Source organism: Triturus cristatus, chromosome 4_1, assembly GCF_964204655.1.
Source record: "Triturus cristatus chromosome 4_1, aTriCri1.1, whole genome shotgun sequence".
In the NCBI taxonomy this organism is placed as follows: domain Eukaryota; kingdom Metazoa; phylum Chordata; class Amphibia; order Caudata; family Salamandridae; genus Triturus; species Triturus cristatus.
The window spans coordinates 82,862,747-82,882,336 of NC_140585.1; the positions used below are offsets into that span (position 1 = coordinate 82,862,747).

General features: G+C 51.7%; 1 protein-coding gene across 3 annotated transcripts in view; it reads left to right on the forward strand.

Annotated features, from left to right (window-relative positions):
* Window positions 1-19,590, forward strand: part of RNF20 (ring finger protein 20) — a 217,566-nt gene that overhangs the window by 12,346 nt on the left and 185,630 nt on the right. For all 3 annotated transcript variants that reach the window (XM_085651686.1, XM_085651687.1, XM_085651685.1), the window contains exons 3-4: window positions 11,085-11,252; window positions 11,393-11,543. In XM_085651686.1, coding sequence (XP_085507812.1) covers window positions 11,085-11,252; window positions 11,393-11,543 — 319 coding nt within the window. The remainder of the gene's footprint in view (window positions 1-11,084; window positions 11,253-11,392; window positions 11,544-19,590) is intronic.

The window sequence follows — 19,590 nt, forward strand, 5'->3', positions numbered from 1 at the left end:
TTGCTCTGATAGTATGTCACCCCTTTTGCTCCAATGGTATGTCACCCCTTTTGCTCCGATGGTATGTCACCTCTTTTGCTCTGATTGTATGTCACCCCTTTTGCTCTGATGGGCTCTGATGGTATGTCACCCCTTTTGCTCTGATAGTATGTCACCCCTTTTGCTCTGATAGTATGTCACCCCTTTGGCTCTGATGGTATGTCACCCCTTTTGCTCAGATGGTATGTCACCTCTTTTGCTCTGATAGTATGTCACCCCTTTTGCTCTGATAGTATGTCACCCCTTTTGCTCTGATAGTATGTCACCCCTTTTGCTCTGATAGTATGTCACCCCTTTTGCTCCGATGGTATGTCACCTCTTTTGCTCTGATTGTATGTCACCCCTTTTGCTCTGATGGTATGTCACCCCTTTTGCTCTGATAGTATGTCACCCCTTTGGCTCTGATGGTATGTCACCCCTTTGGCTCCAATGGGATGTCACCCCTTTTGCTCCGATGGTATGTCACCTCTTTTGCTCTGATGGTATGTCACCCCTTTTGCTCTGATGGTATGTCACCCCTTTTGCTCTGATGGTATGTCACCCCTTTTGCTCTGATGGTATGTCACCCCTTTTGCTCTGATGGTATGTCACCCCTTTTGCTCTGATGGTATGTCACCCCTTTTGCTCTGATAGTATGTCACCCCTTTTGCTCCGATGGTATGTCACCCCTTTTGCTCCGATGGTATGTCACCCCTTTTGCTCCGATGGTATACCACCCCTTTTGCTCCGATGGTATACCACCCCTTTTGTTCCGATGGTATGTCACCCCTTTTGCTCTGATTATATGTCACCTCTTTTGCTCTGATGGGCTCTGATGGTATGTCACCCCTTTTGCTCTGATAGTATGTCACCCCTTTTGCTCTGATAGTATGTCACCCCTTTTGCTCTGATAGTATGTCACCCCTTTTGCTCCGATGGGATGTCACCCCTTTTGCTCCGATGGGTTGTCACCCCTTTTGCTCCGATGGGTTGTCACCCCTTTTGCTCCGATGGGTTGTCACCCCTTTTGCTCCGATGGGTTGTCACCCCTTTTGCTCCGATGTCACCCCTTTTGCTCTCATGGGCTCTAATGGCATGTCACCCCTTTTGCTCTGATGGCATGTCACCCCTTTTGAACTGATGGTTTGTCACCCCTTTTGCTCTGATGGTTTGTCACCCCTTTTGCTCTGATGGTTTGTCACCCCTTTTGCTCTGATGGTTTGTCACCTCTTTTGCTCTGATGGTTTGTCACCTCTTTTGCTCTGATGGTTTGTCACCTCTTTTGCTCTGATGGTTTGTCACCTCTTTTGCTCTGATGGTTTGTCACCTCTTTTGCTCTGATGGTTTGTCACCTCTTTTGCTCCGATGGTATGTCACCCCTTTTGCTCCGATGGTATGTCACCTCTTTTGCTCCAATGGTATGTCACCCCTTTCTGATGGTATGTCACCCCTTTCTGATGGTATGTCACCCCTTTCTGATGGTATGTCACCCCTTTCTGATGGTATGTCACCCCTTTTGCTCCGATGGTATGTCACCCCTTTTGCTCCGATGGTATGTCACCTCTTTTCCTCCGATGGTATGCCACCTCTTTTTCTCCGATGGTATGTCACCCCTTTTGCTCTGATTGTATGTAACCCCTTTTGTTCTGATGGTATGTCACCTCTTTTGCTCAGATGGTATGTCACCTCTTTTGCTCAGATGGTATGTCACCCCTTTTGCTCCGATGGTATGTCACCCCTTTTGCTCCGATGGTATGTCACCCCTTTTGCTCCGATGGTATGTCACCCCTTTTGCTCCGATGGTATGTCACCCCTTTTGCTCCGATGGTTTGTCACCCCTTTTGCTCTGATGGGATGTCACCCCTTTTGCTCTGTTGGGATGTCACCCCTTTTGCTCTGATGGTGTGCCACCCCTTTTGCTCTGATGGGCTCTGATCGTATGTCACCCCTTTTGCTCTGATCGTATGTCACCCCTTTTGCTCTGATCGTATGTCACCCCTTTTGCTCTGATGAGCTCTGATGGTATGTCACCCCTTTTGCTCTGATGGTATGTCACCCCTTTTGTTCTGATGGTATGTCACCCCTTTTGCTCTGATGAGCTCTGATGGTATGTCACCCCTTTTGATCTGATGGTATGTCACGCCTTTTGTTCTGATGGGCTCTGATGGTATGTCACCCCTTTGGCTCTGATGGTATGTCACCCCTTTGGCTCTGATGGTATGTCACCCCTTGTGCTCCGATGGTATGTCACCCCTTGTGCTCCGATGGTATGTCACCCCTTGTGCTCCGATGGTATGTCACCCCTTGTGCTCCGATGGTATGTCACCCCTTGTGCTCCGATGGTATGTCACCCCTTGTGCTCTGATGATATGTCACCCCTTTTGCTCTGATGATATGTCACCCCTTTTGCTCCGATGGTATGTCTCTCCTTTTGCTCCGATGGTATGTCTCTCCTTTTGCTCCGATGGTATGTCACCCCTTGTGCTCTGATGGTATGTCACCCCTTTTGCTCTGATGGTTTGTCACCCCTTTTGCTCTGATGGTTTGTCACCCCTTTTGCTCTGATGGGATGTCACCCCTTTTGCTCTGTTGGGATGTCACCCCTTTTGCTCTGTTGGGATGTCACCCCTTTTGCTCTGATGGTGTGCCACCCCTTTTGCTATGATGGGCTCTGATGGTATGTCACCCCTTTTGCTCTGATGGTATGTCATCCCTTTTGCTCTGATGGTATGTCACCCCTTTTGCTCTGATGGTATGTCACCCCTTTTGCTCTGATGAGCTCTGATGGTATGTCACCCCTTTTGCTCTGATGGTATGTCACCCCTTTTGTTCTGATGGTATGTCACCCCTTTTGCTCTGATGAGCTCTGATGGTATGTCACCCCTTTTGCTCCGATGGTATGTCTCTACTTTTGCTCTGATGGTATGTCACCCCTTTTGCTCTGATGGTATGTCACCCCTTTTGCTCTGATGGTATGTCTCCCCTTTTGCTCTGATGGTATGTCTCTCCTTTTGCTCTGATGGTATGTCACTCTTTTTGCTCCGATGGTATGTCACCCCTTGTGCTCTGATGGTATGTCACCCCTTTTGCTCCGATGGTATGTCTCTCCTTTTGCTCCGATGGTATGTCACCCCTTTTGCTCCGATGGTATGTCACCCCTTTTGCTCCGATGGTATGTCACCCCTTGTGCTCTGATGGTATGTCACCCCTTTTGCTCCGATGGTATGTCACCCCTTTTGCTCCGATGGTATGTCACCCCTTTTGCTCTGATGGTATGTCACCCCTTTTGCTCTGATGGTATGTCACCCCTTTTGCTCTGATGGTATGTCACCCCTTTTGCTCTGATGGTATGTCACCCCTTTTGCTCTGATGGTATGTCACCCCTTTTGCTCTGATGGTATGTCACCCCTTTTGCTCTGATGAGCTCTGATAGTATGTCACCCCTTTTGGTCTGATGGTATGTCACCCCTTTTGTTCTGATGGTATGTCACCCCTTTTGCTCTGATGAGCTCTGATGGTATGTCACCCCTTTTGATCTGATGGTATGTCACGCCTTTTGTTCTGATGGGCTCTGATGGTATGTCACCCCTTTGGCTCTGATGGTATGTCACCCCTTTGGCTCTGATGGTATGTCACCCCTTTGGCTCTGATGGTATGTCACCCCTTTGGCTCTGATGGTATGTCACCCCTTGTGCTCTGATGGTATGTCACCCCTTTTGCTCCGATGGTATGTCACCCCTTTTGCTCCGATGGTATGTCACCCCTTTTGCTCTGATGGTATGTCACCCCTTTTGCTCTGATGGTATGTCACCCCTTTTGCTCCGATGGTATGTCACCCCTTTTGCTCCGATGGTATGTCACCCCTTTTGCTCCGATGGTATGTCACCCCTTGTGCTCTGATGGTATGTCACCCCTTGTGCTCCGATGGTATGTCACCCCTTGTGCTCCGATGGTATGTCACCCCTTTTGCTCTGATGGTATGTCACCCCTTTTTCTCTGATGGTATGTCACCCCTTTTGCTCCGATGTTATGTCACCCCTTGTGCTCTGATGGTATGTCACCCCTTGTGCTCTGATGGTATGTCACCCCTTGTGCTCTGATGGTATGTCACCCCTTGTGCTCTGATGGTATGTCACCCCTTGTGCTCTGATGGTATGTCACCCCTTGTGCTCTGATGGTATGTCACCCCTTTGGCTGTGATGGTATGTCACCCCTTGTGCTCCGATGGTATGTCACCCCTTGTGCTCCGATGGTATGTCACCCCTTGTGCTCCGATGGTATGTCACCCCTTGTGCTCCGATGGTATGTCACCCCTTGTGCTCCGATGGTATGTCACCCCTTGTGCTCCGATGGTATGTCACCCCTTGTGCTCCGATGGTATGTCACCCCTTGTGCTCCGATGGTATGTCACCCCTTTTGCTCTGATGATATGTCACCCCTTTTGCTCCGATGGTATGTCTCTCCTTTTGCTCCGATGGTATGTCTCTCCTTTTGCTCCGATGGTATGTCACCCCTTGTGCTCTGATGGTATGTCACCCCTTGTGCTCTGATGGTATGTCACCCCTTTTGCTCTGATGGTTTGTCACCCCTTTTGCTCTGATGGTTTGTCACCCCTTTTGCTCTGATGGTTTGTCACCCCTTTTGCTCTGATGGTGTGCCACCCCTTTTGCTCTGATGGGCTCTGATGGTATGTCACCCCTTTTGCTCTGATGGTATGTCATCCCTTTTGCTCTGATGGTATGTCACCCCTTTTGCTCTGATGGTATGTCACCCCTTTTGCTCTGATGAGCTCTGATGGTATGTCACCCCTTTTGCTCTGATGGTATGTCACCCCTTTTGTTCTGATGGTATGTCACCCCTTTTGCTCTGATGAGCTCTGATGGTATGTCACCCCTTTTGATCTGATGGTATGTCACGCCTTTTGTTCTGATGGGCTCTGATGGTATGTCACCCCTTGTGCTCCGATGGTATGTCACCCCTTGTGCTCCGATGGTATGTCACCCCTTGTGCTCTGATGGTATGTCACCCCTTGTGCTCCGATGGTATGTCACCCCTTGTGCTCTGATGGTATGTCACCCCTTGTGCTCCGATGGTATGTCACCCCTTGTGCTCCGATGGTATGTCACCCCTTGTGCTCCGATGGTATGTCACCCCTTGTGCTCCGATGGTATGTCACCCCTTGTGCTCCGATGGTATGTCACCCCTTGTGCTCCGATGGTATGTCACCCCTTTTGCTCTGATGATATGTCACCCCTTTTGCTCCGATGGTATGTCTCTCCTTTTGCTCCGATGGTATGTCTCTCCTTTTGCTCCGATGGTATGTCACCCCTTGTGCTCTGATGGTATGTCACCCCTTTTGCTCTGATGGTTTGTCACCCCTTTTGCTCTGATGGTTTGTCACCCCTTTTGCTCTGATGGTTTGTCACCCCTTTTGCTCTGATGGTGTGCCACCCCTTTTGCTCTGATGGGCTCTGATGGTATGTCACCCCTTTTGCTCTGATGGTATGTCATCCCTTTTGCTCTGATGGTATGTCACCCCTTTTGCTCTGATGGTATGTCACCCCTTTTGCTCTGATGAGCTCTGATGGTATGTCACCCCTTTTGCTCTGATGGTATGTCACCCCTTTTGTTCTGATGGTATGTCACCCCTTTTGCTCTGATGAGCTCTGATGGTATGTCACCCCTTTTGATCTGATGGTATGTCACGCCTTTTGTTCTGATGGGCTCTGATGGTATGTCACCCCTTGTGCTCCGATGGTATGTCACCCCTTGTGCTCCGATGGTATGTCACCCCTTGTGCTCCGATGGTATGTCACCCCTTGTGCTCTGATGGTATGTCACCCCTTGTGCTCCGATGGTATGTCACCCCTTGTGCTCCGATGGTATGTCACCCCTTGTGCTCTGATGGTATGTCACCCCTTGTGCTCCGATGGTATGTCACCCCTTGTGCTCCGATGGTATGTCACCCCTTGTGCTCCGATGGTATGTCACCCCTTGTGCTCCGATGGTATGTCACCCCTTGTGCTCCGATGGTATGTCACCCCTTGTACTCCGATGGTATGTCACCCCTTGTGCTCCGATGGTATGTCACCCCTTTTGCTCCGATGGTATGTCTCTCCTTTTGCTCCGATGGTATGTCTCTCCTTTTGCTCCGATGGTATGTCTCTCCTTTTGCTCCGATGGTATGTCTCTACTTTTGCTCTGATGGTATGTCACCCCTTTTGCTCTGATGGTATGTCTCCCCTTTTGCTCTGATGGTATGTCTCTCCTTTTGCTCTGATGGTATGTCACTCTTTTTGCTCCGATGGTATGTCACCCCTTGTGCTCTGATGGTATGTCACCCCTTTTGCTCCGATGGTATGTCTCTCCTTTTGCTCCGATGGTATGTCACCCCTTTTGCTCCGATGGTATGTCACCCCTTGTGCTCCGATGGTATGTCACCCCTTGTGCTCCGATGGTATGTCACCCCTTGTGCTCCGATGGTATGTCACCCCTTGTGCTCCGATGGTATGTCACCCCTTGTGCTCCGATGGTATGTCACCCCTTGTGCTCCGATGGTATGTCACCCCTTGTGCTCCGATGGTATGTCACCCCTTGTGCTCCGATGGTATGTCACCCCTTGTGCTCCGATGGTATGTCACCCCTTTTGCTCTGATGGTATGTCACCCCTTTTGCTCTGATGGTATGTCACCCCTTTTGCTCTGATGGTATGTCACCCCTTTTGCTCTGATGGTATGTCAACCCTTTTGCTCTGATGGTATGTCACCCCTTTTGCTCTGATGGTATGTCACCCCTTTTGCTCTGATGAGCTCTGATGGTATGTCACCCCTTTTGGTCTGATGGTATGTCACCCCTTTTGTTCTGATGGTATGTCACCCCTTTTGCTCTGATGAGCTCTGATGGTATGTCACCCCTTTTGATCTGATGGTATGTCACGCCTTTTGTTCTGATGGGCTCTGATGGTATGTCACCCCTTTGGCTCTGATGGTATGTCACCCCTTTGGCTCTGATGGTATGTCACCCCTTTGGCTCTGATGGTATGTCACCCCTTTGGCTCTGATGGTATGTCACCCCTTGTGCTCTGATGGTATGTCACCCCTTTTGCTCCGATGGTATGTCACCCCTTTTGCTCCGATGGTATGTCACCCCTTTTGCTCCGATGGTATGTCACCCCTTTTGCTCCGATGGTATGTCACCCCTTTTGCTCCGATGGTATGTCACCCCTTTTGCTCCGATGGTATGTCACCCCTTTTGCTCCGATGGTATGTCACCCCTTTTGCTCCGATGGTATGTCACCCCTTGTGCTCTGATGGTATGTCACCCCTTGTGCTCCGATGGTATGTCACCCCTTGTGCTCCGATGGTATGTCACCCCTTGTGCTCCGATGGTATGTCACCCCTTGTGCTCTGATGGTATGTCACCCCTTTTGCTCTGATGGTATGTCACCCCTTTTGCTCTGATGGTATGTCACCCCTTTTGCTCCGATGTTATGTCACCCCTTGTGCTCTGATGGTATGTCACCCCTTGTGCTCTGATGGTATGTCACCCCTTGTGCTCTGATGGTATGTCACCCCTTGTGCTCTGATGGTATGTCACCCCTTGTGCTCTGATGGTATGTCACCCCTTGTGCTCTGATGGTATGTCACCCCTTGTGCTCTGATGGTATGTCACCCCTTGTGCTCTGATGGTATGTCACCCCTTGTGCTCTGATGGTATGTCACCCCTTTGGCTGTGATGGTATGTCACCCCTTGTGCTCCGATGGTATGTCACCCCTTGTGCTCCGATGGTATGTCACCCCTTGTGCTCCGATGGTATGTCACCCCTTGTGCTCCGATGGTATGTCACCCCTTGTGCTCCGATGGTATGTCACCCCTTGTGCTCCGATGGTATGTCACCCCTTGTGCTCTGATGGTATGTCACCCCTTTTGCTCCGATGGTATGTCTCTCCTTTTGCTCCGATGGTATGTCTCTCCTTTTGCTCCGATGGTATGTCACCCCTTTTGCTCCGATGGTATGTCACCCCTTGTGCTCTGATGGTATGTCACCCCTTTTGCTCTGATGGTTTGTCACCCCTTTTGCTCTGATGGTTTGTCACCCCTTTTGCTCTGATGGGATGTCACCCCTTTTGCTCTGTTGGGATGTCACCCCTTTTGCTCTGATGGTGTGCCACCCCTTTTGCTCTGATGGTATGTCACCCCTTTTGCTCTGATGGTATGTCATCCCTTTTGCTCTGATGGTATGTCACCCCTTTTGCTCCGATGGTATGTCACCCCTTGTGCTCTGATGGTATGTCACCCCTTGTGCTCCGATGGTATGTCACCCCTTGTGCTCCGATGGTATGTCACCCCTTGTGCTCCGATGGTATGTCACCCCTTGTGCTCCGATGGTATGTCACCCCTTGTGCTCCGATGGTATGTCACCCCTTGTGCTCCGATGGTATGTCACCCCTTGTGCTCCGATGGTATGTCACCCCTTGTGCTCCGATGGTATGTCACCCCTTTTGCTCCGATGGTATGTCTCTCCTTTTGCTCCGATGGTATGTCTCTCCTTTTGCTCCGATGGTATGTCTCTCCTTTTGCTCCGATGGTATGTCTCTCCTTTTGCTCTGATGGTATGTCACCCCTTTTGCTCTGATGGTATGTCTCCCCTTTTGCTCTGATGGTATGTCTCTCCTTTTGCTCTGATGGTATGTCACTCTTTTTGCTCCGATGGTATGTCACCCCTTGTGCTCTGATGGTATGTCACCCCTTGTGCTCTGATGGTATGTTACCCCTTTTGCTCCGATGGTATGTCTCTCCTTTTGCTCCGATGGTATGTCACCCCTTGTGCTCCGATGGTATGTCACCCCTTGTGCTCCGATGGTATGTCACCCCTTGTGCTCCGATGGTATGTCACCCCTTGTGCTCCGATGGTATGTCACCCCTTGTGCTCCGATGGTATGTCACCCCTTGTGCTCCGATGGTATGTCACCCCTTGTGCTCCGATGGTATGTCACCCCTTGTGCTCCGATGGTATGTCACCCCTTGTGCTCCGATGGTATGTCACCCCTTGTGCTCCGATGGTATGTCACCCCTTGTGCTCCGATGGTATGTCACCCCTTGTGCTCCGATGGTATGTCACCCCTTGTGCTCCGATGGTATGTCTCTCCTTTTGCTCCGATGGTATGTCTCTCCTTTTGCTCCGTTGGTATGTCTCTCCTTTTGCTCCGATGGTATGTCTCTCCTTTTGCTCCGATGGTATGTCTCTACTTTTGCTCCGATGGTATGTCACCCCTTTTGCTCTGATGGTATGTCACCCCTTTTGCTCTGATGGTATGTCACCCCTTTTGCTCTGATGGTATGTCTCTCCTTTTGCTCTGATGGTATGTCACTCTTTTTGCTCCGATGGTATGTCACCCCTTGTGCTCTGATGGTATGTCACCCCTTTTGCTCCGATGGTATGTCTCTCCTTTTGCTCCGATGGTATGTCACCCCTTGTGCTCTGATGGTATGTCACCCCTTGTGCTCTGATGGTATGTCACCCCTTTTGCTCCGATGGTATGTCACCCCTTTTGCTCTGATGGTATGTCACCCCTTTTGCTCTGATGGTATGTCACCCCTTTTGCTCTGATGGTATGTCACCCCTTTTGCTCTGATGGTATGTCACCCCTTTTGCTCTGATGGTATGTCACCCCTTTTGCTCTGATGAGCTCTGATAGTATGTCACCCCTTTTGGTCTGATGGTATGTCACCCCTTTTGTTCTGATGGTATGTCACCCCTTTTGCTCTGATGAGCTCTGATGGTATGTCACCCCTTTTGATCTGATGGTATGTCACGCCTTTTGTTCTGATGGGCTCTGATGGTATGTCACCCCTTTGGCTCTGATGGTATGTCACCCCTTTGGCTCTGATGGTATGTCACCCCTTTGGCTCTGATGGTATGTCACCCCTTTGGCTCTGATGGTATGTCACCCCTTTGGCTCTGATGGTATGTCACCCCTTTGGCTCTGATGGTATGTCACCCCTTTGGCTCTGATGGTATGTCACCCCTTGTGCTCTGATGGTATGTCACCCCTTGTGCTCTGATGGTATGTCACCCCTTTTGCTCCGATGGTATGTCACCCCTTTTGCTCCGATGGTATGTCACCCCTTTTGCTCCGATGGTATGTCACCCCTTGTGCTCCGATGGTATGTCACCCCTTGTGCTCCGATGGTATGTCACCCCTTGTGCTCCGATGGTATGTCACCCCTTGTGCTCTGATGGTATGTCACCCCTTTTGCTCTGATGGTATGTCACCCCTTTTGCTCTGATGGTATGTCACCCCTTTTGCTCTGATGGTATGTCACCCCTTTTTCTCTGATGGTATGTCACCCCTTTTTCTCTGATGGTATGTCACCCCTTTTTCTCTGATGGTATGTCACCCCTTTTTCTCTGATGGTATGTCACCCCTTTTTCTCTGATGGTATGTCACCCCTTTTGCTCCGATGTTATGTCACCCCTTGTGCTCTGATGGTATGTCACCCCTTGTGCTCTGATGGTATGTCACCCCTTGTGCTCTGATGGTATGTCACCCCTTGTGCTCTGATGGTATGTCACCCCTTGTGCTTTGATGGTATGTCACCCCTTTTGCTCTGATGGTATATGTCCCCTTTTGCTCTGATGGTATGTCATCCCTTTTGCTCTGATGGTATGTCACCCCTTTTGCTCTGATGGTATGTCACCCCTTTTGCTCCGATGGTATGTCTCTCCTTTTGCTCCGATGGTATGTCTCTCCTTTTGCTCCGATGGTATGTCTCTCCTTTTGCTCCGATGGTATGTCTCTCCTTTTGCTCCGATGGTATGTCTCTCCTTTTGCTCCGATGGTATGTCACCCCTTGTGCTCTGATGGTATGTCACCCCTTGTGCTCTGATGGTATGTCACCCCTTGTGCTCTGATGGTATGTCACCCCTTGTGCTCTGATGGTATGTCACCCCTTGTGCTCTGATGGTATGTCACCCCTTTTGCTCTGATGGTATGTCACCCCTTTTGCGCTGATGGTATGTCACCCCTTTTGCGCTGATGGTATGTCACCCCGTCTTCATCCAGGAAGAGCTTGACATCCGCACTTTGCAAACCAAGAACCGGAAGTTGGCCGACATGCTGGACCAGCGTCAGGCGATCGAGGATGAGCTGCGTGAACACATAGAGAAACTGGAGCGGCGCCAGGCCACGGACGACGCCTCGCTGCTGCTCGTGAACCGCTACTGGAGCCAGGTGCGTTTCTCTCACGATTGATTCCTTTCTTGTTGGTTCTCTTTTACTCCTTGTCTCTCTCACCCCCCCTCCTTCTGTCCCTCTTCCTTGCCCCCCCGGCCCATCCCATCGGTGGTGACGTCTCCTTACTTTCCCCACAGTTCGACGAAAACATTAAGATAATCCTGAAGCGGTATGACATGGAGCAGGGGCTGGCGGACCTGCTGTCTGAGGGCAAAAAGACCCTCGTAGTGCCGGAACCGGAGCCGGATTCCGACAGCAACCAGGAGCGGAAGGATGACCGGGAGCGAGGTGAGGGGAAGCCCGGGGGGGCAGAGGCCGCCTGTACAAAGCCGCCTTCTAATGCTTTGGTGCCAAGGGCCCCTTCAATAAAAATACACTGCCACCCCCTGTGCACATAACTCACCAAAGCATTTACTGGCGATTGTTCAGACCAGCTCACATCTGATGTTTAGTGGCGCGCGTGCCCATACATGTGAAGTGTGCAGACCGTCCACAGCACAAGTGGGGGCAGCAGTGCAGATCTCTCTCGCACACTCCAGGAGTTGTACAAACTTCCCTAGCACACAAAGAACGACCAAGGCCCCGGCAGCAGCCACACAAGCTTTGCCTCTGAAAACAGAAGAGGACAGATATTCGAGCATCACAGGGAGAGCAGGTGTAGCCAGGGCAGCATAGACCCACGCACAGGGTCTCTTCACCACTAGAGTGTCTGCATGAAGTAGTGTAATGACAAACCTTAGATCTCCCCTGGACCAAGGAATGTACCGTCACTTTCCCAGGGAGAGAATATCAGTTCCAAACTTATGGAATATAACATATACACAGCACTTCCTAAGGTGGGCAAACTTTCAACACTCCCCCAAAGGCAAGGCAAGAAAACAATAATTTGCGCATCACTTGTGAGGAGTAGCGCCAACTTCCTATAACACAATTACCTGCTAGAAGGGAATTCACCCATCCTTCTACAACAGAATACTTGGCCAAGAAGAGTCCACACCTCCTGCTACAAGGAAAAGACGAATTGGTATATCTGGGATGTATTTATTAGTAAATAGCATCACACAGTAAGCCAAATGCACCTAACATAGCAGACTTAACATATCAATAGTATGATTGCAAATATCAGTCAAGACAAATATATATTTAGAAATATATATGTATGGATATAAGAATCAGAAAATAAGAAGGAAAGGAAAGAATTCAGAAAAGAATCAAGAGACAGTTAGTAGCAGAGATACCTCACCTAATGCTCCATCACTTCACCCCACTTTGCTCAAGGGGAGTCCATTGCTTGAACCGGGCGAAAGCTCAGAGGTGACCCCACTTTTTCCATGACAGCACGTCTGCTCCACGGATGAACTTCCACCGAGCCAGTGTAGACTCCCCTTTTTAATACACATTCAAAACACAGCGAAGCTTCTAGCAAGCCACGCCTCCTAGTTCTCATGAGAGCCAGTACCAGCCTGCTTCAAGGTCAGACCAAGGGTTGATCAGGCCCCTGTTATGACTAAAAGTCAAACCATGTACATTCCTCTGATAAGAACCAGTTCTCTCTAGTCAGTAAAATGCGAAAAACAGCAGGAAAGCAAAACATGCCCTCTTCTTCACAGAAAATGGCTTCAGAGTTAGTTAAGCCATGCACACAAAGGCCCAAAGCAAGATGGAATCAAAAAAGCAAGGAGCACCTATAATTCTCATCCACACAACTTACAAGCACCACTGTGCACACAGAAGCAAGGTAAAGTCAGAAGGCAGAATGACATTAGACCACGTCAAAGCCAATAGGTCAAAGTCATAATTCACCTAACCCAAATAACATTATACACTAAATCCCTCAGTATACAACATTGAGCACATGTGTGCACCACCACCCACAAGACTGCACCTCAATATCCCATACCTTCTATTCTTGGAAAGACTATTCCACTAAAAGGCAGAACACAATTAAGTCAGTACAGAATGGTGGTGGTTGAGGGTCATCATAGGGTGTCAGACCACAAAAGTGGCTGATTCACTACAAGTAGTGAATGCAGGGCTCTGCTATGGGGCCTTTATGCCCCGATAGCATGCATTGGAGGGACAGTTGAAGCAGCAGACCCTCCATGTTTGTCGTGTCCTCAACATGTTCTGGGAGCATAGACTGGGAGAGGGTGTTGAGACCCAAGTCTGGAGCATTGGCTTTCCCTCCACCCAACCCCTATTAACCCCATTGTCTGACCCACTGTTGACCTCTTTCACTAGGGCCTAGAACTCAGCTGCCCACTGAGAGCCCCTTAGCCTTCTCCAGCTGATTCATTCACACTCCACTTGCCATCACTTATATTCTGCTGGATGTCAGTGGCTCTTAGTCGATTACTTCTGCCACGAATTCAAATTTGACCTGTAAATACCCGCATCAAAGTCATCCAAGCTGGAGCACAACCGATCATAAATTAGTTCTCAGACACCGTCAAAGACCATCTGCCAATCCTCAGACACTTTCCTTTGACCATCAGACAGTCCTCTGGAACCAACATTAGACCACCCAGAACACTCAGCTAGCACCAAGAGTTTCTACCAGACTTCAGTTTCCCTCCAACAACCCTCAGATGTAGCTCAGGCACACGCTGCCGGTGCTCAGTCTATTAATCACCCTCTTCTGGGCTCGAGCCAGTGGTTAATTTGTACAAAAATAATTGCCAGGGCTCTCAAGAGAAGGTCACTGCAGCTTGCACCATGCCTTGCCAGTGCTGCAGAGTGGCTTGGGTGGCAGGTAATAGTCATTTTAATGCATATTTAATTAATACTTGACTGTTGTTGTCGTCGTCATTTCAGACAGCACCACCTTGTGGCAGACTGTCACAAAGGCACGTGTTGACAATTAAATGTCGGTGCCGAGCACCGGAAACCATTTGCTCAAATTAAGCACTGGCTTGAGCCACCCTCTGAAACCCTCAGTTGACCTCAGTCTATCGTAAGCCACCTCTACTAGCCCTCAGAGGACCTATGAGACCCCCAATCAGCCTCGAATGACCCATATCTCTCTCTCTCAAGGTGTTGGATGACCCTCATAACCCCTCAGCTAGCCCTAAAAGACCCCTTGGACCACCCTGGCAAATTCCCTCAGCTATCTCTACTGGCTCTTTGAGTCTATCACAAAGCTATGAAAAACATTTAACCTTACTCTCAGAGGAGCCTAGCGTGCAACCAAGATGGCCGCGTAGGTGCGAGGCTCCCGAGGACCTCCGCGACCTCCTACGTTTATCCTGTCTTCATCCTGAATCAGTTGAGGGGACTGTGTCGGTGAACCTGAGCCGATGTGGTACCCGTTTTCCGTTTTTGAATCGGACCCCGGGGGCCGGGGTGGGCATCGACTGAAGTTTGCGGCCTTCTTATCTCCTGACCCCGGACTCGAGTTTGGGTGTGACCCAGTGGCGAAGTGAATAACAACGGCGGGCCGGGCCTGGCGAGTCGCGTACCCCACACTTTCACTTTCGCTTTTGAGTCCCCTTGCCGTCATCGCGAGTGGGATTACGGCGCTTCTTTGTGTGGTGGTGGCCTCGCTGGGGGACCCTGCCTGCCTGCCTGCGGGGACCCGCTCCGCCTTCCTGAGGTGACCCCCGGGGCTCACGGCCTTGATTGCTTGCTCTCCACTGCGTGACTGGTGGGGGTGCGAGATACGCGACGATGGCCACGAAGCAGGATGGAGATCGGCTGAAGGCCAAATCGACCCGGCGTGGCACCGCACCTCAAGTCAACATTATGGATCGCTACACCCTCCCGAAGGGGTCTCCCGGCGGATCGCACAAGTCTTCCGAGTGTCCCCCGGATTCCCCGGATTTGCCTACGGATCTGACTTTGCAGGACGTCATGGGCGCCATTGCTGAGATGAAGACCTCAGTAGGCCAACAATTCGACACCTTGGCGCACAAACTTGATGCGGTCCTCATCGATGTCAACCTTGTTAGAGCAGATCTATCTAAGACAAATGACCGGGTTGACTCCTTGGCCCATACCGCGTCGGGCCTCACGACTGAGGTAGCGGCCCTTCAGACGGAGGTGCACCGGCTCCGGCAGGCAAGTGCGCTCACGGATCGGCGCCTGGAGGACTCCGAGAGCAGGGCCCGGAGGAATAACATTCGCATTATCGGAGTGCCCGAGGGACGGGAGGACTCGGCGGCGGATCTCTTTGTGGAGGACCTGATTTCTACCCATCTCCAGCCTCGAGGACTGAGTAAATTCTTTGCGGTGGAGAGGGCCCGTAGAGTTCCTGGCGGCAGACCGAAGGTCGGAGCTCCTCCGCGGCCTCTTATTGCCCGTATCTTCAACTTTCGGGATAGGGATGCGATTCTGCAAGCTTCCAGACTGCAAGGGCCGCTTAAACTGGAGAACATGGAGGTGAACTTTTATCCTGATTTCACGCAGGCAGTCCAGAAGCAGAGACTGAGTTTCATGGGCGTCAAGCGGCGGCTTCGAGACATGAACTTAAAATACGCCATGCTTTTCCCGGCCAGGCTGCATGTGGAGGCTGATGGTCGCACTCACTTTTTTGACCGTCCTGAGGTGGCCGGGGACTGGTTGGACACTTTGCCTGGGGGACATGATCGGGATGGGATGGGGGCGGCGGGAGGAGAGTGCCCACCGGACCGGGTATGAGGTACTGACACTGGGGCTCATTCCTGATGATGCCACCTTTCGGCCAGGCTTAGGGTCTCTTGACTGTTGTGTCTTGTTTCCCCTCCTGTAGGAGGTTGTGCTGTGTCTCGAGGGGGTTCTCTTTCCTCCTCTAGGGGGTCTTTGTAGTTTAGTTTGCACAGGGGCGACAGGCACACTGCAAGTTGGGGGGGCTATTTGGGCTCATGCAGGGGTGCAGGGAGGGGGGAGTTTTGTTTGGGATGTTGGGTTGGGGTTGGGTATTGTTTATTTGTACCACAAGGCAGAAGTATTGTTGTGCTATCGCTAAAGTGCTCTCTGGGGGGAGATCGATCGGTTTTGGATATGATGGGGGGTAGGGGACTGAGCCTTTTGTCCTGGAATGTCAATGGACTGGGGGACAGGATAAAACGGGGAGTGGTCCTGCAGTTCTTAAAACGAATTTCACCCGATACAGTATTTCTGCAGGAAACACACCTCATTGGAAACTCCTTTTGTGCCATGAACAGACGGGGCTATCGCCTTGCAGCCCACTCGGGCTTCACATCTGGTTCGAGGGGTGTGGGCATTATGGTTAAAACCTCGCTCCCGTTGGAGGTTGACGAGGTGCTCCATGATGATAGGGGACGATATACGGCTCTGGTGGGTAGATTGGAGGGTAAAGTGATTGTTTTGGTTTCTGTTTATGTCCCGCCAGGGTTGCAGACAACTACTTTTGCTGATTTGGGGCGCCTTCTTCTTGGCCTGCCGGAGGGGATTCTAGTGGTTGGGGGGGATTTTAACGCTGTAATTTCCGGAACTGAGGATCGTCACCCTCCCAGGGATCTCCCCCGTGCCGAAGCTTGGTTACCTGGCCTTTTGAATACCTTGGGGCTAGTGGATTGTTGGCGGCTGAAACACCCTACGCAGATACAATACACCTTTCATTCCGGGGCTCATGGTAGTCTTTCGAGGCTTGATTATGTTCTGATGCCAGCAGCACAGGCGGGGAGGGTCGGGGAGGTACGACATTTGGCTCGGGGTATCTCAGATCACTCCCCGCTCCTGTTGTACTTCGACATTGTCCCGAGGGGGGAGGGGAGGGTGGTCCCGATTAATTCCTGGTACCTGCGCGACCCCACAATTCGCGCTGATTTGGTAAAATCCCTTGAGCGATATTTTGAAGACAATGTGGGGTCTGTGTCGTCTGCGGTTTCTTTGTGGGAGGCGTTTAAGACGGTACTCCGTGGGGAGGCCCTGTCCCTCATTTCCCATTCCCGGAGGCGCGAGCGGGAGGAGGTGACCCGTATCGAATCTGAGATAACTGAGTTGGAGGGTGATCTGGAGTGTGGGGTAACGGATGATAAACTGCATGCTCTCCGACTCAAACAGGCGGACTACAAGGCCCTAGTCACGGAGGCAGCCAGGGGCCTGAGTAGAGAGCAACAAGGGCGACTGTATGATGTGGGTGATAAGGCTGGTAAATTGATTGCGTGGCTGGATAAAAAGGAGAGAGCGAGTCGAGTTGTCCCGTCGATTGAGAGACTGGATGGTGTGTGTGTCACTGAGCCGGAGGAAATTGTTGAATGTTTCGCTGAGTATTTCCGTGGGGTGTATTCCCCGGTATCTTCCCGCTCCGAAGAGGATTCCCATGACCTGCTTAAAGACATTGCGCTGCCTTCCCTTTCGGAGGAGGATAAATTGTCGTTGGACGCGGCCCCGACATCTGAGGAGATTGCCCTCGCCATACGTTCGGTCGCCTCTGGCAAGGCCATGGGTCCTAATGGCCTTCCCATTGAATTGTACAAATTACGACCGGATACGCTGGCTCCGCATCTCCGCGCTATGTTCCTCGCGGCCCGGTCGGCGGGTTCCCTCCCGCTGGACCAGCGTCTTGCCACTATTGTGGTTATTCATAAGGAGGGGAGGCCGCGGGATCGGGTCACGTCTTACAGGCCCATTTCGCTGTTGAATGCGGAGCCGAAAATTCTCGCCAAGGTGCTGGCTAATCGGCTGGTTGGCGTGGTGTGCGATCTGATCCACCAGGACCAGTCCGGCTTTATCCCTCATCGCAACACCGCGCTTAACTTGCGGCGTCTGCACGGGGTGCTCGCGAGGGTCCCGTTCATACGAGAGCCAGCCATTTTGGCGTCCTTGGACGCCACTATGGCGTTCGACACGCTTGAGTGGCCATATATTTGGGCGACGCTGGCTAAGTTTGGGTTTGGCCCGGGATTCATTGGCTGGGTGAAACTGTTGTATTCCTGACCGCTGGCGCAGGTGGCGGTGAATGGTAGAGTATCGGCGCCGTTTGAACTGGGCAGGGGCACGCGGCAGGGCTGCCCGCTGTCGCCGCTCCTTTTTGCGCTTGCCTTGGAGCCCCTGGCGGAGTGGCTGCGGTGGCACCCTTCGATTCGTGGTCTCTGATGGACCCCCGAGTATGAGGATCGCGTGTCCCTTTACGTGGACGATATTCTGTTGTACCTTGCTTCCCCGCGCAAATCACTGATTGTGTTAGTGGATGTGTTGCGTTCATTCAGCCGCAACTCCGGCTTAGTTATCAACTGGGCTAAATCCTGTGTGTATGTCCTCTCGGGGGAGGCTCCTATCCTTCCGCGGGGTTGTCCTATCCAGGTTGCTCCGCAGGGATTTAAGTATCTGGGTATCTTTATTACCCTGGACGCTGCGGCCCGCTATAAACAGAACTTACTCCCCCCACTCCAGCGCCTGAAGGAGGATGTGGCGCGTTGGAGGCGCTTGCCGCTCTCGCCGCTCGGCCGTGCGGCACTGTTTAAGATGATGTCGTTGCCACGTTTCTTATACGCGTTACAAAATACGATGGACGTCGTCCCGGCGCGCTACTTTCGGGAGGTGGAGGGTCTGCAGCGCCACCTGTTTTGGGATGGGAGGCCGCGTATCGCCCTCGCGAAGCTGACGCTCCCGTGTATGACGGGGGGGTCGCCCTCCCAGACATCAAACGGTATTACTGGGCCTCCCAGCTGGCTGCGATAAACTACGGCCTTTATGGGCCCGCCCTTAACCCGGCTTTTGAAATGGACAAACTGTTACTGCCGGGTGGTGACTATAATCGTGCGCTTTACTCTACATCGCTCGACGCACGTTTGACGGGCCCTACGCGGGTCGCGGTACGGGTGTGGCACGCGGCAAACTTGGCTATGGGGTGGAAGGATCGGTTGACCCGGGCGACGCCACTGTATGCATCTGAGCGACTGGGCTGCTTGTGGACCTCGAAAGGCTTTGAGAAGTGGGACATGATAGGCATCAGCAGGGTGGGCGATCTCTGGACGAGGGAGGGATTCAAAACGTTCGATGTGCTGCAGAAGGAATTCCAGTTGCAGGACAGGGAGTACTTCCGATATGTACAGGTTCGTCACGCGCTGTGTTCCGTATTCCCGGATGCTGCCTCCATCCCGGAGTGCTCCCCTCTGGAAGATAGTGCCATCCGGTACGTGCCCATCTAGCACTCTATCTCATTGATTTATAGAAAGCTCATCAACGATCGCTCCGGACTGCTGACTGGCCTTCGTGAGGCATGGGTCGCCGATGGATTGGAGCTGGATGACGAGGACTGGGTGTCTGCGGTGGCCTCCCCGAAAGAGGTGGCCATACCGGCCCGCCTTCGCTTCGTCCAGCTCAAAATACTCCACAGGGTTTATGTTTCGGGGCCGGGTCTGATGCGTATGGGATATGCCTTGGATGGACT